This window comes from Protopterus annectens, chromosome 8.part0, assembly GCF_019279795.1.
Source record: "Protopterus annectens isolate FY-2018-M chromosome 8.part0, PAN1.0, whole genome shotgun sequence".
NCBI lineage: Eukaryota > Metazoa > Chordata > Ceratodontiformes > Protopteridae > Protopterus > Protopterus annectens.
The window spans coordinates 407,273,029-407,295,885 of record NC_056741.1 but is presented as its reverse complement, the minus strand read 5'-3'; the positions used below and the strand labels follow the sequence as shown (position 1 = coordinate 407,295,885).

At 38.2% G+C, this 22,857-nt stretch overlaps 1 protein-coding gene across 1 annotated transcript in view; it reads left to right on the top strand.

The window, feature by feature from the left end:
• Positions 1-22,857, top strand: part of RAB13 (RAB13, member RAS oncogene family) — a 999,793-nt gene that overhangs the window by 839,652 nt on the left and 137,284 nt on the right. Inside the window, exon 7 of the mRNA XM_044079917.1 lies at positions 2,127-2,183. Within this exon, the coding sequence (XP_043935852.1) occupies positions 2,127-2,183 (57 nt within the window). The remainder of the gene's footprint in view (positions 1-2,126; positions 2,184-22,857) is intronic.

Here is a 22,857-nt window from a genome sequence, read left to right as displayed (position 1 = left end):
CCTTCTTATACCCGGATGTCTGTTGGCTGGGGATGATGCAAAGGCTCTGGGAAATGGGCTGGTCATGGGCCTCTGCATGGCAAGAAGGCCCAAGAATCAATACTGCAACAGTGATCTACTAGAACATTTACATTTATGGTAAGTGTAACACAACTGTACTTTATGGTGAATATAGCAAGTAGTCAGTCATATAGCTGTTATTTCTTTGAAAACCCTTAGTTCCATTAATCACTCCTGCCTTGTGGCTGTATGTGCCATGTAGAGAGGTAAAGGATTGCATACATCTCATCTTAGCACAAGAATTCTGGACAAAGCCAGAAACAGTTGGGGGGCAAAGGCCCAAAAATAGGGACAAGTTTTTTTTTTTTTTTTTTTTTTTTTTTTTTGAGTATTGATCTTTTAAACTTAGAAAGCAGATATTTGCATTTGCATGCATTTAAGTTTGAAACTCAAATGCCTGTCATTATTAGTGACTTTACTCCTCATTGATTTGCCTGAAAACCACAAATCATATGAGGAATACACCAAAAATCTGGACATTCTGTGAAAATATAGATATTTGAGTGGTATGAAAGATTGTGATGAATGTAGGACATCAATGGTCAAGCTAGGAGTCACTCAAGATTATGTCAGAGTCTTCTAGTAAGTCATGTGACTGTAAATAGCCACTTACTCAGATAGTGCTCCAGGGTGCCCCCTGAAAATAGATACTCATGTTTCGTGGGCTTACTCAGTTTCAACAAAAAACGTGCAGTTAAGGTTTCAAGCAGTATGTGCATTGCACTTGATGGTATGATCATTTACATGTTTTGCTTTTTTCATGTCAACCCCTGCACTTACGGGTTCTTTGAGTAGAAGGTTTTGCAGTATTCTCAGGTCATACTTTCCTATCATGTTTTCTTAGTGATAGGATAGGTTGGAACTACATATCTGGAGCTGGTTGTTGCATACCTGGCAGGATGGGTCTACAATAAGAAGCTGACTCACAACCCACAGACAGAGAACCAGGCTAGTCCAACTTGTCAAACACACCTTCCAAAACTCCAGGTGTTCTCAGTAACTAATCATTTTATTTGCATGTGGGGGGGGGGTCACACAACCATAAGGAGTAGAAAAACACTCTGCAAGGCTGAAACAAAGGCTTGCATAACTTTGATTTTGAAGTACATCTGACTAATGGATAACAATTTGATGACTTCTGTATTTTGGTAGTCATGATCTGGGAATTAGTATTCTACTGGTTACTCTTTGTGAAATGGTAGTTATCCCTAAGCAGAATGCACATCAGTGTAAGTAGCTTGCGAAAAGTGGTGAATATTCACGGTTGGTCCAGGGACAAATCTTGCATAACATATTTACATCTCAGGAAAATGTCTTTTTGTCAAATCTGACTTTGTATTTATTTTTCATTTGCCTTTGTTTACTGGGAAAGTCCAACTAGGCAAAGCCCCTTTTCAGCAGAGGCCCAGGGAGGAAAGCTCTGCATTACGTATATTTGAATCCACTAAGAGCAAAAATGTACTATAGCACTCAGGATTATATAACCTGACAGGCGATTACCATACACTATATAGCATTTATGGCATGTAATGCTCAAGACGCATCTGTAGAACATAAGTAATATAGCACATAAAACCCACATCAGTAGAACAGTCAGCATCATTTTACAATGTATACATTTTTCCAGGAGTTCATGGACTACTAATGAAAATACAGGTGTATCTTAAAATATAAGCTTAACAGTCCTAAATAACAGTGACAGTTTTGCATGTAATTGTTACGCAAGGCTTGTTAGCTTAGTTGGTCATTAATGTGTAGTAGCAGGCCAAGCAGTTTGTCCTCTGGTTCTTTCAAAACCTGCCAAACTTTTTTTGGAGAAATTGTCTGATTGTATTACTTAGCTGTTTAATATTTTATCTAGCTTATTTATGTACAATGGCAGTTCAAACTCTGATCTGTGGTTGAGTGTTATGTTCTTTGCTGTTGAATACATTATGAAATTAGGACATAATATTAGAATGAGATCCAGTCCACCTTCCTGGTAAAAATAAAATAAAAATTAGACTTTGCATATGATTGTGTAAGGTAAATTTTCACATTTATGATTTTTTTTTATTGTTCTACAGTCTTTCTGTGCACTTGCTCGAGACATCTTTATCAAAAGAGTTATAACCAAGAAGACAGTAAGTAGTATGACACTTCACATTTTATCTGTTATCTTGCTTGTACATTTTTTTCATGTAACTAGCTAATGTTTTCTACATGGAAGCTGGATTTTATTATTGCATAGTACAGAAACGCAAATAAATAAAAATCACTTTAAATAATACTTCTGCTAATTAAATCTCTCTTATAGTCTTCATAAGAATACTTCAGTGCAGCAGTCATCCCAGTCTTTGCTATTGATATGAACTTATTCTGGCTCCTTTGCTGTTAGGGTACACAGCATTATGTCACGCATATATCTTCTTAGCAGTACATCCTTCTTTGAGTACAGCATTGGCTCATAAAGTCATATGTCCGTTTAATACTGAGAAGGCACATCCAACTCCTGTAGCTACTCATTGAACTGGTGATACTGTCTGGAGAGCTTACTAGTTGTTGTGTCTTTCGGCTTTTCCCGGTTAGGGGTTGCCACAGTGGAACTCCGGTCCGCTAATGATTGGCAGTAGATTTTTACATGCCGAGTTGCCAGTCCTGACACACAGCCTTCAACGAAGGTACGCCCATTCACGCATGTCTCCAGACAGAAGACGCTCTAGCTGAGAATTGAACGGGACAACGTCTTACTGTGAGGTGACAGCGCTACCGCAGCACCACCACCGCAGAGAGCTTACTAGTAAAGTTGGGAATAGAAGTAGATTCATAGGTGAGTACTATGCTACCTGCTCTTGTGGGCCATTTTAAGCCTAGCTAGTTTCCCTTTCAAAGTGAAGAATTGAACCTCATGTTTGTGAGATAAAAACCTTAATCATTATACCAGTCCCTCAACTCCTTGCCTTAAAGATCACTTGATCTGTCTGTAACTTCACTTCACGCATACATCACATACACAGACAGACTTGCAGGCAATTTAGAGTCACCTGTCCACGTACCACATGTCTTAGAGATTGAGATGAAACCGGAGTACCGTGTACACCTGGTGAACATGAAAAAAACATTACTCATGATCAGTGGATCCTAACCATTCTTCAGCAAGGCTACAAACTGCAATTTCAAAAAGTCCCAAGTTGTAGAGGGACTTTTCCAAAAGGCCAGCTCAGTCTTGTGCCTCCTGTACTGATGGATCTGCTGGAACCAGTAGCCACAGGAAAAAGTGCCGAGAGAAAAGGAAAACAAACTCCAGACTATTTCTGGTGTCAAAAAGAGGACACATGGACATCCATAATGTACCTTTTCCATCTAAACAAGTTCCTCATCATCCCAAAGTTCAAAATGCTAATGCTTCAAAACCTTCTCCCTCTGTTATCCCCTGCAGCCTTCATGGCCAAGCTAGACCTTAAGGGCATTCATTCCATATCCCCATTTGCCAAAGCCCAGAAAGTTCCTCCAGTTTGCAGGAGGGAGTGAGCACTAACAACTTACTTGCTTGCCATTTGGCTTTTTGTCTGCTGCACCTAAAGTCTTCACTAAATGCCTGTCTCCAGTAATAGTCTTCTGGTGGGCAAAAGGCATTCATTCATATTTACCCATGCATGAATGATTGACCCATTCAAGCAGAATTATCCAGAGAGGACAAGCAAGTCTCTGGACTTTTACTCTGTATTGCTTCAGGGACCTTGACCTCTCCATCATTCTGAAGAAGTCCTATCTCACCCCCTGAAATAGCCTAGTTTTCCTGGTGTAGCTTCTGAACATGAACCTATAAAGATGAGGTTATCTTTCTGGCCATATGCTTACAGAATATCCTACATTTGGAGGTAGTAACAGCCAGGGAGTTTTTTGGAGCACTGTTGCTGCATGGCTTCCTGCATCCTCATGGTGCCATTACCCACTTGCAGGTTAAAAAATCTGCAGCAGTCCCTTAATAGCTGGTGGTATCAACACTCACAACCACTGGAAACCAAGGTTCTCATCTTCCCTTGCAGCAGAAAAATAGATTTCATGGTGGACAGAATGGCTACTGCTCATTTGGGGATTGCCATTCAGGGCAGCCCAGTGTGATCATTCTAGCAGATTCCTCAGATCCAGCCTGGGGGGGGGGGGGGGCTCAGTTGAGAGCATACTTAGGATGAAGTGTCGTTAGGAAGAATCACATAAATGTAATAAAAAAATAAAAATAAATGATGGCTGACTTTCTGGCATTGAAATCCTGCAGCTAGATTTGGAAACTAGGGGTCCTACAAATCATGACAGGACCACACAACACTGATGCAGTTAATCAGAAAACAGGGAGAGACCCACTCATATCTACCTTGCAGACTAAGTAAGCATGGGAGATAGCCCAAGGACTCTGTCAGTAGCCTACAGCCCATCCCAAAAAATGTGTCTGCTGGCTGAACAGATTTCAAACAGACCCTCCTTAATGGATGCTGAACATGGTCTTATTAGACCCCTAATTAACTTCTTTAATCTTAGAGTCTCCACTGGTTTCATTCCTGAAGCCTGAAAATCAGTCACTGTTATGCTGTTACACAAGGGTGGCCCAACCATGGACCCTGGTTACTATAGACCTGTTAGTCTGACTAACCCATATACGTAAAGGTATGGAGCATATTATCTCAGACCACATTAATCTCTTAACCTGGAACCTTATTGGTTCAGCTTTGTGAAAAGAATGTTCTACCTCATTAATTTCTTTGAAAAAGTAATAAACAGTATGTAGTGGTTATGCAGTGCATGTAGCATATCTAGATCTTGACAAGGCCTTTGACACTTCCTCATGCAGGCATTACTGACAGACTTGTAGATCAGAATATAAATCCTTTTATCATGCTTTGTATAGCTAACTGATTGTCTGACAGAACTCGTATGGTTAGAGTTGCATGTGCCACTTCTGAAAGGACAAAAGGTACCAATGGTGTACCGTAGGTCTCAGTGTTTGGCTGTCTTCCATTTGGCATCTATTTCTGAGACCTTCTGGCCATCATTACTGTCTTTTGGTTATCTAAGTTTGCAGATGACCGTATATTGGGTGTTGTTATTCAATCTTAAAACATGGGTCAGACCTTGTTAACAATTGGTGTAAGGATAATGGTCTCAAATTAAATATGGAAAAAAATGTAGCAAAGTTCATTTTGGTAAACAAAACATGTTCAAAAACATATAGGTGACACGCCCCTCTAAGACACTCTTGTAAGGAATCTAGGCACTCCAGTTTGTAATTCCTTACCGTCTGACCATCCATGTGTCTGCAGTGGTTCAGAAACCCTTCTGTCTACCTCATCTAATTTCCAAATGCATCTCCATTAGGTGCAAAAAATTCTTAAATGCCCTTTAGTCATGTCTCATCAGCCCATTATTGAATACACAATGTACCTTTTGGCATGTATTTGTCTAAACATGTCATTCACATTGAGATACCTCAGAGATTCATAACTAAAATGATCAGTGGCCACTAAAATTTTATATCAGGACAGACTTGCAGCCCTGTCTTTGTACTCAAGTCTCCTATAGAGTCCTCCATAGATATCCGGGTATAGCCTTTTGAACCATGGCAGATCCAGTCCTCTCTGATCTCCTATGCCTTCACAGAACAAGCACCTCAGTTACCCAATTAAAGGGAACTAACCCTTTATCAACAGATACATAAAACATGTTGGAATGACAGATTCATATCCTAATATAACCCTTACCTCTGGAGCAAACTACCATTATATGTCAAGCAGAGTAGCACCCTTGCTGCCTTCAAGGTAAACCTAGGTAATTGGATGGGCAGCCTCAGTTTCTCCCTCATGTTTTGTCTTGTCCCCCTTGAGACTGTAGGGAACTTTTAAATAGGGAATTTTGGCTGGTTTGTAATGGTCTGCAGACTGATTGTCCAGTACTTGTCTGTGAACCTGTGATCAGGATATGATGTGCACCAGAAATGGATATTATTGCTTCAACTCAAAACAGGCAGCTAAGGAATGTCTGCTGAAAAACAGCAGATGTTTTTCATATTGATCACTGCTGTAGTAGACTAGGTTATATCTTGCATAGGATACAACAGATTACCAGCTTCCAGAGCTTCATGGCACCTTCCATATGCCTAAACAGTTGATCAGTTTTAGTGAAGCTGACTAAAAAAAGAGGTTTGGGTGCCAGTCCCTTCAGAGCTTTTCTGCTGCCAAAGGGAATGCTCCTCTGTGGGTTTTTGAGGATCTACAGTTGACTTGTGCTGTCCATTGCTGGGCAGATGGTTCCCATTTCGGGAAAACCTTTCACGTGTTATTTCTAATAGTTTAACTTACTTTCCTGTATGGGGAAAGTACATTATAAGCTAGGAATATATATTTTTATTGGCTGTCACTTGTATTTGCTGCACTTTTAAACAGGAGCGCATTTTTGTGTTTGACAGTTTAAAAGTTGATTTAAATATTCTAAAACTTTTCATGGAGAAACTGTGTTTAAAATATTTTTGGAGCTGGTAAAGTATATTAGAGTGCTTTTACTGTGTCTTTATTGGGAACAATGACTTTATTCTACTTTTAAAGTTTTACCAGCTTGTGTTGCTTAGTTTTCCTGGGAGAGAGTCACCATTTTCAGCTTGATCATAGAACAAAACTACAGGTTCTACAGTTGATCCTTCTTCCAGCCATAAAAACAGAGTTAACTAAACAGCCTTTGCCACTACATCAGGCTAGCAATGTGCCTCAGCATATTTTTACTCGGATTATTCTGGTGTTTCCCTTACAGCCACTATGGGCCAGGTGTTTGCCAAATGCTCTGCGTCTGTTTTGGTCCCCTCAGTGGGCAAGAAAGAGACACTTTTGTCAGCATTGGGAGACAGGGCAGGGAAGGTGCCACTGCTTAACCAGAATGGTGTACCTATCTCTGTGGAAGCTGTTGCTGCCATTAAAAAATCATGTTTGCCCTTACTTTCCTGTCAGAAAGAAGCAGAAAACCAAACATGTCTTCTACTCTAGTTTCACTGGATAGTAGTAGTTTACTAAGTCTGATCCAGGGTCTTGTATAGGCTGTTTGACCCTTCTTATCAGGCACTTTCTGGATAGAGAAAGAGATTCCTGTTTTCTGAAGAGATTCGAGAAATTGAATCTGGGGAGGAATGTGATAGAACAGATATAGGTTTTTCTTCTCAGAATTCTGATTCAGACTCAGAGGAGAGCACATTATCTGAATCGCCCCGTCAATAATTTTCTTTCTGTGAGAATATTTCCCAAATGTGCCAGTGTTTTCAGTGGGAGAACACTGAGGTTTCTTGATCCCTCTGAAAACACTATGAAATGTTACAACTGGAGTTCCCAGACCCTTCTCCCATCCCCCAGTGCTGTCAGCATTGGAGGATTTTTTTTTCGCAGCCTTTGTTTTCCCTGATAGTGAACTTGCTACACATAAGAAAACAGAATGTAAAAAGTTCCTCAGTCTTCAACTTTCTACATACTCATCCCAGACCTGACCCAGCAGATGTAACTTTAGTCAGTCCAGACACTGCCAAGCATTTTGCTATTTCTAATCCTTCCCCTTCTGACAAGGATAATAAAACAGCTGATAAGTTTGGGGAAAAAGTGTATGCTTCTGCAACTTTGTTAGAATTTTGAATTGTCAGGCTCATATGTTAACATTTATTCTGACTAATTGCTAAAGCATGAGGAATGTTTTATCTGCCATTCCTTCCTGTGAAAAATCTGCTCCATGTGGTTTAGTTTCTTCTCTTTCTCAGGTCACTACTCATTGTTTAAAGTGCGGTTTTGGCTCTGGGGAGGGGACTCATACCGCCCAACCTCTTAGAGCAAGAAATCTGTACAAAGCCATAAATAAAAGTGGGACAGAGGCCCAAAAATAGGGACAATTTTTAAATATTGCTCCTACAAATTTAGAAAGTTGATAGAATAATTTTGCATTATCATGTATTTTCTGAAGGGTATGAAGTCTGAAGCTGAAATTTCTGTCATTATTTTCTAACTTTAGTCTTTAATGATTTGGCACTAATTTGCCAGAAAACCTCAATTTTATGAAAAAATGGACCAAAAATATGAGGCAACAATCTGGACATTCTGCGAAAATCTGTACAGTTGAGAGGTATGGGAGGGGTTGGGGTGATAGTTAATATCTTTACCTCACAGATACAAGGTACAGGATTTGATTCTGTCCTCTGGTTGCTGGCAAAGCTTATAATAGTCTGCAAACTGATTGCCTAATATTTACCTCTGTAGATACTACATCCAGGTCACTTGTCACTCATACTATATTGAGGAGGTTTGCCTGGCTGCATTCTCAGAGGATGTAAAAATGAGATTTTAAATTTACCTTTGGACAGAGATTTAGTTTTTGATCCCTTTGTTACTGTGGTTATCAAAGAAAATGTGATGAGAGGAGTAAGCTGATACAGAAAGTCTGAACCTCCATTTCTCTAGTTGACAACAGATTGGATCAGCCAATTGGTTTCTGAGACTGATTCAGCACAGGATACAGATGTGAAGAAATCCCTAATTTCTAGGCAATTATTCCACATCTACCAGACCAAGCCTCTCTGTTCCCTCCAGTCCTACAGCACACGCTTTCTCAGGGGTAATGGAAACTGTTCCTCCTTCCCAGATGAGAAGAGGTTTTTATTTAAGAATGTTTCTGGTGCCAAAGAAAGAAAATTCCTGAAGACCATTTATGAACCCTTTTTTCTAAAACCAGTCTATGATAGTGCCGTGTTTCAACATGCTTTTACTGCCTCGTATCCCTTTTTCCTCATTTGACATTTTTTGGTAACTTTATATTTAAAACATGGCCATTAACATGCTGCAGGCTACAAGGTATCCACATTACTCCATGTTTAGACAAGTTGCTATTGTTGCAAAGTCTTTTTCTTGGGTGAGAGATCTCCAATGCAAGCTGGGATTCCACGAGAACATTCAAAATCTTTTTTTTTTTTTTTTTTACTCCATCACACAATTGTGTTCCTGGAGTGTCTGCTAGACACCCCAGTATATAGAGCTTGCTTTCCACGGGGAAAAAATAGATCTACATTTAAATCTTTACTAGGGGTTTACAAGTCAGACCTTGGTCACTGTGAGGGAATACCTCAGGATACTGGGTTTCTTGGCATCTGTGATTTTTAAGTTACCTCTGGCAAGACTCCACATGAGAAAGATACAGTGGTATGTGAAGTCTTTTTGGTCCTAGCACCAACATCCATTGCCCTTTCAGATTCCAGTTCTGAGATTTGTGAGAAAATAAATCAGTTGGTGGAGACATCAAATATCCCTGAGTCCAGATCTTTCCTTCTCCCTTCCTTCTTTAAAGTAGTTAGTCACTACAGATGTTTCTGACTATGCTTGGGAAGTGTGTCAAGGGGGACCAACTGCAAGTTATCTGGGACAACAAAGACAGACACAAACACATAATTATAAAAGAAATGCTTACACTTATCAAGGCACTTAACTTCCTGAATCATCTTTGGTCCCCAGAATCACTTCAAGTTGTTACAGACAATACTACAGTGATGTGATAAACAAGTTAGGGGGAATCAGGTCTTAACCTCCTGTGCATTCTAACCATGTTAGTATGGGATATAGAGTTACCGCACAGTCTCACTCTGCAGGCTTCCTACATTCTGTCAGAACAAAATTAAGTGTCAGACCAGCTGAGGAGGACAAAAGTACAAAATGGAAACTAGATCATGGGGTCTTCAAAGATTTGATACATTAGTAGGGAGTTTTCCAAACAGACCTTTTTGCGTCCTTTCCTACCAGTCATCTGACAAAATTTTGCTCCAGGACTCCATGCAAGAAGGCCTGGAAAATGGATGCCTTTCTTTTCTTTTCCTTGGATAGGAATGTTTCTGTATATTTTCAACCCTTTACAATGATATCCAGGGTACTTCTGAAGATTTAGAAGGAATCCCCCAAGGTCACTGTGGTGACTCCATTCTGGCCCAAGCAACAGTGGTTCTCCCTTCTACTGGAATTGGCCAGGGGGCAATTACCACAAACTTCCTCGGAGACTGGATTTACTCACACAAGAATAGGGGTGTTTGATGCAACCTGTCCCCAAACAATTTCAGATGTCTTGATGATAGGGTCTTAAAACCTTTTTTGGTACCTGTTTATTGAGGACATGCAGCAGGTACTAAAGATGGTAAGTAAGCCTGCTACTAAAAAACATGTATTAGCAAATGGAAAGGTTGTCTAGTTTGTTTCACCAACATAACCAGCACCCTTTCAGGGCTAGTCTTTTTCTGGTTTTACAATATGTGCATGACCTACTTTCCTATGGCCTTGTCTTACTCTACAAAGGTTAATTTGTCACCCAAATCAGCATGTCTTTCAAGGCATTTCCATGTCAAAATGTTTTTAAAAGCGGGATTGCATAAGAGACCTCCAGAAAAAAATGATGGTTTCTTCTTGAGATTTTAATTTTCTGGTATAGAAGCCAACACTTGCTTCATTTGAACCAGATCTTCTAGCTGACTTGAGGTTCTTAAAATGGAAAACAGTTTTACTGGTTGCTGTGACCTCTTTGAGTTGTAAAGGCTTGGACTCTAGAAGTGTTCTTGAAGCAGCAACTTGTTCCTCCGTATATACTTCTATAAAGCACTACAAACTAGATTCCTTCTCCAGGTATAGGTAAGGCTTTGCTAGGAGCATTCTTCAGGGGCTGCTGGACCCTTTCCTTCCACTTCTTAGTTCTTCTAAGCTATGATAATCTATACATATAGTGATCAATATGCAGAACCTAGTGCAGTTGTGTAAATAAACTCATCATGGCAGTAGATGTTTGAATGCTCACTGCTGCAGTAGCTCCTCCCTCCATTCAACCCCCTTGTTTTTTGGTGTGTTTTTTATGTCGCGGTATGTACATTTATTTTTGTTGTTCCTAGCAATGTCCTTTAAGGGAACAGCTTCCTTCTCTTCATGGGCATGAAAGCTGTGAAGGGCCTGACACCCAAACCAGTCTTTTTAGTCAGCTCATCTTGAGTGAGTGGAAGGTACCATGAAGCTTTGGAAGCTGGCTGGCTGTTATGTCCTATGCAGGCTATTGATCGATATAGCTTAGGCTACTGCAGCAGTAATCATGTGAATGTCTAGTGTAATGATAAGTTTACTTACACAACTGTACTTTCTAGAAACCTGGAAGATAGATGTATTCTCCCTCAAATTTACAGGTCCATTTCTTTGTGTTTTGCCTCTTATTCCCCTAAGTCCTCACAGTATTACTAAAATTATGGAAGAAAAGCCAAAAGTCATTGTAGTGGCTTCCTTTGGGTCAAGAAAATGCTGCTGTTCTCTCCAATATGACCTAGTAAGGGAGAAGTGGAAATTATTTCCTCAGTGGGTGGACTTTCTCACACAAAACAAGCAGTCCCTTTTACACCCTAACCTAAACACTAAGGCTGACAGACTGGATGATTTCTTATTAGGGACAATTTTTATATGCACATATATTCTAATGATATGCTAAACATTATTATGGAGGCTAGGAAACAAGTAAATAATTCCTAGTGAATTGGGAAAAAACTGTCCCTCTGATGCCTGTGCAAGGACCAAGACCTATAGTGTGCAAGTGGTGATCGTCCTGGATTTTCTTATACTCTTTAAGCATTTATGTTTCTATTATGTCAGCCTGCTTGGCCATGGACCCCCTCTGAACTCTAACTAAAACTGTTATTAAAAGGGGTTTGCATCTTAGACCTCCAAGAAAGGAGACGGCTCCACAATGTAATTTTAACTGTATTTTAGAGGAACTGACCCTAACCTTTTTGAGCCAATTGCTTCTCCAGCCCTCAGTTTTTATCTTGGAAGACAGTGTTATTGTGGTTGTTACCTTTTCTAGATAAATTTCAAAACTGTAAACACGGTGTGCAGGGAATAAAACCCTTTCTAGTTTTCTATCAGCACAGGGTGTCCCTTTGCACCTCTCCCTCTTTTATGCTTAAAAGTCTACCAGAGTTGTCCCTTAGACAAGCCATTCATTTACCTGTGTTGTTTCCTAACCCTCAAAACAAGTGAAAGAAAACTCTTCATTCTTTGGATGTGCACAGACAGCTGAGGTTTTATTTATACAGAGCTATAGAATTCACAAGGATAGACAAGCTGTTTGTTCTTTGGCTATGAATAAAGAGAGTTAGGGTGTCAACAAACTTACTTTTTCCACATGGTTTGCAAGTTGTATTTCCTGTTGCTGCTCTGCTGATAGTGAAACTGTTCACAGACAAGGCAAAGCCACTGCATCTACCACAGCATTCCTCAGGGATTAGCAGTCAATCTGTCCTAGAAGCAGCTACGTGGTCCTCAGTGCATATATTCTCAAGATACTGCAATCTGCGGTTTCCTTTAGAGTAAGTAACCCATCACTGCCAGTTTCTACAATATCTTAAGTAGTTACTTGTTAATTTTTATTAGCAGGTAACCACTTAAGACAATGTAGACTGCTACTCTCCTTATAGATCTACAGCATTATTAAGCTGGTACACTGCCCTCCATTAAGAACTAAACTACATACTAAGAGAAGGGTACGAGGAGAGCTTTACTGTCATCAGGCTTAAACTCAAAACAGCAAAAGATGAAAAGGCATTCTCTAGGCTGACACCACAGCATTTGCCCAAAGTTTGTTTTTAGATGTTTTGTTTTTTTAAGAAGTCGTTTTTTTTAAACTGACTAATGCCTACTTATTAGGCTTTTAAATAAAATGTATTTATGTAAGCAAAAATTACATATTTGTTTTTGTTTATTAAGATGTGATTTTTTTTTGATGTTTTTAAAAGAAAGTTTGCCTTTTTACTTCAGATTCTGAAGAACTCGTTGTTATTGATGAAAGTGGTAGATGTGAAGTTTTATTTTGTGAAATAAAACTGTTGTTATCTACAACTATTTTGGCAGTTGACATATCTTCTCTTGTTTCTGGTTCCTGAAATGTGGAAGAAGTGTTAACCATCTCATAACCTGCCCATCCAAGACTTCTGCCATGGACTTTCATGCCATGCCATGGCTCAGTGGGTTTTCTGACCCTCATCTCATGGATAGTGGGGAAATATACTGGAGTTATGTCCAAACTGTGTAACCTTGGCATGATCCATAATTGGAAAACATTCCTGGACCAGCAGTCTGCCTTCATGAGATGATAATGTGACTGCTTTGACTACCACCGACATTAAGCATCTTATTCCATCTGGAGATCTATCAGTGGTTATACCAGCATTGGTGAAGTCTGGAAAGTGCTGCAATGCCCTTTACATGGGTCTTTTAAATACTGAGCATGACAGGTTGAAGAGAGTGCCAAACATAGCAGCCAGTCTTCTTGTGTGCTTTGCACTGGCTGGCTGTAAAGTAGAGCCACATTTAAAATATCAGTTGGCTCATTCCACAGAGGAATAAAGCCTCGACTTCAGCCTGGATGACTCAGGATTGATTAGCAGTCCAGGTGCTAGGAGATCCAACTGGGGAGGGTGGAGTGAGTGGCCATCAGCAGCTTTCCCGTTCTGAGTGGAGGGAGGCAACACAGCACATTGGTCAGCTGGCAGAGGACAGATAATATGGCAAGCATTACAGAATACTGAAAAGTGTGCCAGTCCAGCAGTATTGTCTGTTATCCGAGATTTTGCAGAAGCACACATTCAATGAGGCTGACACTGTGGGCAGACATATGCATGTCAGGCTGCTGTGGGAGAACTGAGGGACAGGCTAGCAAAAACCCTGTTACTGTTGCATGGATGATGGCTTTTATCTATGGCTGAATCTCTGGTGAAATGGGGAGAGCTGGTGGTCTGTAGGTATGGAAAGAATGTGTGCCTAGGAAAACAAATCCTTGTGATGGTTTTAAAGCCCTACATAACTACAGTTTCTCCTATTTAATAGAGCTTCTGGTACCCTGATAGCCTACCTGCAACCTTCTTTCAGCTGTTGTATAGCTGCAAGTGATCTGTAAGGCCTTCTTTTACGTAGGCCATGGAGCTGTGGTATTTATTACTGTGGTAGCTTCATTAGTACATGTGTGAGGCTGATTTAGAAGATGCCATAAGATGCACCCATTTTTAGACACTATTAGTGAAGCTCTTCATATGTAACTGTTAGAATCGGTTTCTGTAGAAGTTAATTGGTAATCATTTTATATTTTTTATTGCAACTGTCTTGTGTTCTTATTCTGTTTTTCAGTTGTGCCCAGTTTTATAGGTAAATCAATAAGGCTGATAATTGACTAGATTGACTACTGCATAGGTGAAGGAGGCAGTAGACTTTGATCATTGATAGAAAGGTGGAGTCTGTAGACAATAAGGGTCAGTACTTCAATAGATAATGGTTTGTGGGATCTCCACTCACCAACAGAATGTAAGGAGTATGTTAGTTTTTGCTGACTGCCACACTGGGGATAGTGCACTTGACCACTGCTGGTGCTGGACTGACAGGCCAGGGGCATCACTCAGCATTAGGTTGCATAGTGATAGGGGACACAAACTGGGGTGGAAAAAGAATGAGAATAAATAGTAACTGCATATTAAATGTATCTGGCTGTGTTTGTGTAGAGGTCATGGAGAATGGCAACCTTTCCTATGCTGGAAAAGCAGACTGCTTTTTTTCTTTTGGAGGACCTGTATGCAGTCTTCTTTTGCATACCACAGTGGGTGGTCTTCTACTAGCAGTGTTTGTAAGAACTGCAAGTTCACAGCTTACAAGTACTCTTACACTAACAACCAAGTGACCCAGCGTGTTAGTCAAGGTTTTATGCACTTTGGTTTAGGCATCAAATATGTTTTTTTTTGGATATTTAATATGCAGTGAATCTAACGCTTGTTGGATTAAATAGCCCAAATCACAAGCTCTAAAAAGTATATCCTTTAGTGTCTTATTAAACTGCAGTACAGGGATGTTCCTAATAATAACCTTTTGTTGCTGTTCAATAGCTGATAACACATTCCCTGATATTTTTCAGGATTAAATAATCCCAGGTTATTTCCATTATCTGTGGGACATAAAAGATCAACATTTCCCTTTTTTAATTCCATAAAATTTCTTAGAGTGTTACTGTTAAAAAGGCATTGTAGTCTTTTCTTTGTTTTTTTAAAACCAGTTTGGTGCCTGGCTTGTCCTTGCAAGCACAACCTTTTCAAAAGTAATTAAAGCAAAATATATTTTAGATGTCATGCATATGTATCCATTTCTAAAATTTAATGTGGGTAAAACCATAGTATTGATATATTTTGTGTCTAATTAGAGCCTTTTCAGTCGACTGTTGCATGTTTTTGAATTATGTAACTGGCAGACGTTGTGTGAGAAATTTTGTGCAAAAGAATAATTTTCTCATGTAGAACTGCTAAGAATGGTCAGTCAGTGACCACAGTGAATGCATATTTGCCTGTGGACCATCAAATAAACAAGGGGAAGGTATGCTGTAAAATGTGTACATTTTGTATGCATGTATTACAAGCAAAGCATTTACTGTAAACAGACATGTACATAAGGTTAATACAACCTATATCTCTAGCAAAACAAATGTAGTGTATCGGATTACTTGTAGCAAACAATGTAACAAGCAGTATATAGGAAAAAAACATGACTGGATTTAAAAATAGGATATCATAGCACTTTGAGATCTACAGCTTAGTCCTCCATTAAGGTGCATAGCAAAGAATGTGAATCAGGGTCATGATGTGTGCTAAAAATGCTGTGTTGTATATGTAGGCCCAGTGCACTTTGGTAGGGATGTTGAAAAAAATACTTTTGGAAAAAGAAGTATTGTCGATTTTAAAATACAATACACTGGTTTATACAGTGCTGAGCTGTGATTTGGAATGATTTATATTTATGTGAAGGTATTTCTGAATTGATGTTTACATGATGAATTAGTTAATTGTTGCTAATTAAATACTTTTATAAAGAAGGCTAACTTCACATACTGTTCCCCCTTACAACGCAGTTAACTAAAGAGTTAGGGTACTGGACTCTGCTTTTTTTGTGGGACGTGTGTGTGTGTGTGTGTGTGTGTGTGTGTGTGTGTGTGTGTGTGTGTGTGTGTGTGTGTGTGTATATATATATATATATATATATATATATATAGATATAGATACACACACACACACATATATATATATATATATATATATATATATATATATGTGTGTGTGTGTGTGTGGTTTCACTTCATATTGCCGAAATGCTGAAATATCGAATTTCAGCATTTCGGCAGTATAAAGTCGAAACGATTAAAACACCGACACCTCACAACCACGAAATCACAACATCGAACACACACCATACAGCACACAACTCACAAATCATAACACCCACACCACAAAACACTGAAAAACAACACAACACCACACCACACAGGCACACACCTACACTACACATATGCAGGGGGCCCTGCATCCCCACACCCCCTACTTATATATACTAACTCAGAGATCACACAAACAGTAAAAAAAAAAAAAAAAAAAAAAATCACACACAGCCAACATACACACTCATACCCCCACATTCCTACCATGACCCAGTCATACAAGTTACAAAAGCACTCACGCACACTCACTCACCTTAAACTGCAAACACCATCCAAACACTGCCGTACAATAACAAAAATGTATAAGCACGAATTCGACATAGTCCTATTTGCGATTATGCACTTTCATTATTTAGAGGTTTCGGCTTCATGGACACGAATTGTTGAAATTCGATATTTCAGCAATTCCCATTTATGAAGTGAAACCATATGTGTGTGTATGTGTGTACGTCTCATGCTTCATCTCTTATTAACAGCTGTAAAGACACACGCACTCAAGTTTCTCAAATCTGGTTTTGTTGAAGCCAGTGTTACTGAAACTAACATTTTGAGATACACTTCCATAAGTTAGGTTCTGTTGTTATTGATTTATATCATTTGCATTGAGTTGTTTTTTTTTTTATTTGTGTTGAATATTGAAGTTTGAAGAATAACACATAATTTGAAATGTTATTCCATGATTTCTTATTTAAGCTAGTTAATAAATTCATGCTGTATGTGCATCTGTACCTGTTTTTTTTTTTTTTTTGTAATTTATGTAGTAACTGTTCTTTTACTGATACATTTTGTAATAGCATTAGAATTTTTTATTTTTGTATGTGCATTTCTATGGTTTTGGCTTGGTGGACACTAGTAGTGTTTTGAACTACATCTGAAGCATAGTTTGCTGTTTGGTGCTGTGAACTACTAAGAAATTATGGAAGAATATATTCTGTGTTTGAATGGTGGTTGACTTTTTTCCCCAGGTTGTGTTATCTAGATTTCTCTTTTATTTGTCACTAGGTGATGATTTTTCAGCCACAAGATGGATAGAAACACATTATATACTTGTGTGCATTTATTCTGTCTAGATCACTTAATGCACCTTATATACTTGTGTAGGTATAACTCCAGAAATACCAGAGTAGAAAAGTATATTAATCTACTGTGAATAACAACACATACAATGATTAAATGTTACAACACTGAGAATTCCTTACAAGTTTATACAACCACTTGAGGTTAAGACATGAGATGTTTTGTAATATCTTATATTGTACTATCTGCATAATTCTTTACACATTCAGCAAAAAACAGTGCCAGCTCCAGCTTTGCTGCAAGGCTGGACTTCCAGTAATCTAGAGGAAAAATAAGTCAAATTTGCTCAGAACTCATTAAAATAAATAAAACACCAAAAGAGTATATCAACTCAAATAACAAAAGGATGGATAAAATGGAAGAAGCTTTAAACGGGTATTCAGATGAGCTGATAAAACTGCAAAAATCTGAGGTCAAAATTATAAAAAATGGCTAATTATGAGACTGCTCAAGAAGAGATGTTTCAAAAAATAATATAATTAGAGGACATAGCAAGCAGGGAAAACCCGGATTTTTTCTGCTGTACTAGAGAAGCTGGAAGGAACAGACTATATTAATTTTATGAAAGTACAAATAAGCAACTGGACTGGTATTCCACAGCAGGGGTTGTTAATTGAAAGGGCACTTCATGTGTATGCGCCAAATCTGCCCATGAGAAAGCAACCTAGACCTTTAATAGTAAAAATGCAATCCTACGAGCAGAAGGCGTTGATTCTGACAAAACTGTGGCAGAAGTACTAAAAGTGGGAAGATGGTACAGTGTTTGTGGAAAATTATTACCCACTTTACACCAGGGAGAAGAGGAGTACATTTATTCCACTAATTGGAATCGAGAAGCAGGTGTGAGATTCAAACCACTGTATCCAGCTATCTTCAGAATATTCTTTCCTAGATGGACAAAACCATTTTTTGATGCAGAACATGCTAAGGAGGAAATACAAAAGTTTGTCCAGGAAATACAAAAGTTTGTCCAACAAAAAGTGAGCTGTGAAACATAAGGAGATTCTGCTTCTTGTTCTTCTGGTAATAAAGAAGAGCACAGAGTGACTATACCAGTTAAACCTTTTCCAGTGTTTCAACAGAAATGCTTGCAAGACAGGAAAAAAAGCACAAGATTTGACTAGAAAAACAGACAGTGCATTGGAAAGGAAGCAGAGACTTGATTTGGGAGATGGAGATAAACAGGAATAAAACCCGCAACTTGGAAATTGACAAAAATGGAATAATAATGCATTATATTTGTGAAACAATTCAGAACAAGAAAACCTGGAAATATGTGACTTTTTGACTTTGTTAAACCTGTAGGGGACTTTAAAGCATATGCCGTACTTTGTGTCATTAATGTTTGGAGGAACACTTAGGAGAGGGGAAGAGAAAAGAAAGAATTAACAGTAAGTAAAACAAATGATTGTTCTTAACAGTAATATTTGTATAATAGTGCATAATATCTGCATGTTATAAAGTAAAGTTTTCTCAGGTATGCTGAAGTGTAATGGTGGATATGGGGATACTAAAGTAAACAAGTGCCCCTGTTTTTTTTTCTTCTCTTCTCTTTCTCTTTGTTCAGGTTTAAGAAATGTAGTCACTGCAGTGTAAAAAAGAAAAAAGAAAAGTCTGTTCAAAAGAGTATGATACAAGAAAAAATGTACGTTTTCTCATTCTTGCATAGGCAAATGTCTGGATTAAGGTTTTTTGGCTTTATCTAGTAACAAGTTGTAAGAGAATGCAAATAAAAAAGAACATTGAATATAATAAAGCTCTCTTCTAGCAAATAAATTCTTGTAGAAGCAGCCATGCATCTGGTTCTCATGTCTCCATGGAGATAATCTGATAGCAATAAAAACAGAATGCTTCTTTCTTTTAATGGCTTTCATTCAATGGCTAGGAGATGATGTTTTCTGAAAGCATTCAAGTGTTTTCTCATTCTGGGAGAGCAATAAAGATAAGCCAAATCCAGACAGCACTTCGTAGAAGCAATATGCTGTACCAAGTGTCCTTGCACGGGTAACCTTCCTTTTAGGTCAACTAAAGTCTGTCAGTGTGCTGTCAGCTTGGGACAGTTGTTCCTATTAGGAAGGTAAAGCTTCAGTACTTTAAGATGTGTACAGAGTTTTGTGTGTTAATATTAAGTTAATAGGTTTTTGGGATGTATTTTTTTGTTTGAAGACTTTCAATAAAACAAAAACATTTGTAAGACATGACATAGGCTCAAGTGGATATGGCAAAAAACTATATAAAAAGTCAACTTGCCAAACATTAGTGCGTGCATGTTACACAAAAGCTGGAACCAGATACTTAAAAAATCTGTTACAAGTAAAAGGTGGGAATAATAACTGAGCCTTTCAGTATTATCTATACTAAAAAATGTAGAGTGTAAGTACCTATTCTACAGGGGACAAATCTGGAAAGAAATGAACATGTGAATTTTATTCAGTGCAGTACAAGGGACAAAGGAAAAGAAGAGTACTTCATTGCAAGAGGAGCTCCAGTAGTGATAGAATATAAGAGGATAAAAAAGATAATAATGGTAGATTATGTACTACTAAGGGACTACTGGCAAATGAGGAGGACTACTTACATGTATTTATATTCCACCTAAAACTGCTATAATGGAGCTTAAGAAGATTTGGGGAAAAATAATAAGTTTTCGGCAAGGAATATTACGTATAAGTGGGAACTAATTTGATACGCAGTAGGTAAGATGTGTCTGGGGGTCTCAGAAAGGAAATATAACAAAGGAGAGTAGATTTTTAAAGAAATTCATGAAAATGTTTAGAAATGAAGATGTGAATTTGCATAGTATTCCCCAAGATACAAAAACAGGTTTAGGCTGGACAGAACTTATATTTCACAGGAACATATGCATTTAATTGAAAGTTTTGATATGCATCCAATAACTATTTCAGGTCACACTCCAGTAATAACTACAATAAAAACACAGGCTAATGAACTGAAAATGAGACATTGGCACTTTCCCACCTATCTGTTGAAAATAGAGGAGTCTAAGGAATGGGTAGTGGAAATTATTTGGGATCTTTTAGAGAAGACAGAAATTTCTTCTAAAAATATAGCTAGGGAGTGGGATAAAATTAAAGTGGAGTTTAAAATAGGATAGAAAAAAAGAGAGAGATATGGTTAAGAAGCAACAGGAGTTATTTAGAGGGACTGACAAATGTTAAAGTATTGCAGAATGGGGGAATCTCACAAAAGAAGAGTAGGAGCAATTGCAGAGTGCTAAGCAGAAACTAAAGGATTACCTTGATAATATGCATGAGTTTAGAAAGATTGCTGTTAAGCTACTGTTTTCTGATAATGCCAGAGCACGAAAACTTTTAGTACAACGATGCAGGCAACATAAAGTAGAAAGGGTTGTTGCCAAGCTTTGGGAGTCAATAACAACAGATCCTGTAGGGGTACTACAGATATTTTGGAAATTTTATGAAAGTCTGTATAAAGCAGAGAAATATGCAGATCAATAAAAGGTACAAATGGAAATGTATATGGAAGAATTAAATATGCCAAGGTTAGAGGTAGATTAGGCATAATTACTAATAGGAGATGGATTGGAGGAGATAAAATAAAATAGTGATGTATAACTAATCAACAGGAAAGTCCCAGAAATAGATGGTATTCCCATGTAAGTTTGGAAGCTAGAAAGGAACAAACTGATAAAGATCTGGAAGGTTTAGTTTAACAGTATTCTAAGAGGAGGAGAAACACCAACCTCCTGGAAGAAAGAGGTGGTGGCTGTAATACCTAAAGCAGGTAAAGACACATCAGATCCAGCTTCATATATGCCCATTTCAGTCCTAAACCATGATTACAAAGTGTTTGTCTATAATGACTACAAGAATGGCAAAGGCGATGCCAAAATTGATAGACTTGGATTGATGTGGTTTTGTGGAGGGGAGGCAAACATTTGACATTAACAGAACACTGATGATCCAGAGGGAAGCTGAATGTAAGAAAATACCACTGTTGTTGGGTCTTGATGCACGAAAAAGCATTTGACAGAGTAAGTCGGGAGTTTGAGCAGAGTAATGGAAGATTTGCATTCGCTGATAAAATTACAAGGTTGATTAGGAGATATATGAGGGATCTGAGGTGAAAATTAAAGTGGGTGGTTTCCTCTCTGATAATTTCTGATTGAGCAGTGGAACCAGGCTGGGGTGTCCTTTTTTCCTTTTGTTATTTGCACTATGTATATAGAACCATTGGCAAAGAAAAGCTGTCTGTATTTGCAGGTTATATTATTTTATACCTGATAAAACCAAAAAAGGACATTTCAGTGTTGTGGAACATTTTGAGGCAGTTTCATATGTTTTTGAGATACAAAATGAATGAAGCTAAAACAAAGGCAGTAGTTGTAAGTTATGTACCGACACAAGAATCTGTTGAGCAATATCCATATTTATGTGGACATGATAAATGGGCTACTTAGGATTATGGATTAAAAAGATTCTGCTGTGGCAGCTAAGGATATGTGGGAAGAGACTAAACAAAAGAGAATACAAAAACTGAGAAATTGGAAGCTCTTTTATATGGATAGCAAGATACAAGGAGTTAAAATGTATTCCCTTTAGTTTTATAAACAGGTCAGGCATATTTTATCAAGCAGAGGAGAAGTTGTGGATTGCAATTAATAAAAAGCTGAAGGATTTTATCTGGGAAAGGAAGATGGCAAGAGTCTAGTGGAATAAGCTGATTCTTCTAATTGAACAAGGTGGTTTGAGATTACCTGATTTGAATGGTTATTTCAGAAGTACACAGTTAAGCTTCCTGTACATTGCACAAGTAAAAACCTATAATTCAATGTGGAAAGGAGTGATGATTAAATGGGGGGGGGGCTACATAACAAGGAGAGATTGGGATTTTGGATGCAGATCCTTAAGGAGAATAACAATAACCATGCAAAATATATTTATAAAGTAGCAGGAAGTATTCTAAGAACTAAGCCAACACTGCAATGGAGAAAGAAGATTCTTCCTATAGGGATGACTGCAGTTAGGGATACAGACAGCAGGCTGGAGGGGGCTGGAATTTATTGGAAAAAACTGGTAAAAGAACAAAGGAATTGGGAGCAAATAGAAAGGGATGGGTAATTAAATTTTTGGCTTCTTCCCATTTATTTGGACTGGAGGACAGAGACTGCTTGAGTGTAGGCAAAGAGAAAGAAATAGTGGGATCTTAAGTGAAAGACAAGCACTGGTAGTAGAATCTAGAACAGAAGCTGTTGTTAGAACTGGAATAATTAGTACAGCATACAAAATATTGCATAATTATAAAAATCAATCAGAGAAGGTTAGAAAGGCTTAGGGAGAGATACTGGATAAGCAATTCACAAAGAAACAATGGAGGGATATATGTATGTCTCCCAAATATGCAAGAAAGTCTAGAATATTTAAGATCTTTGCT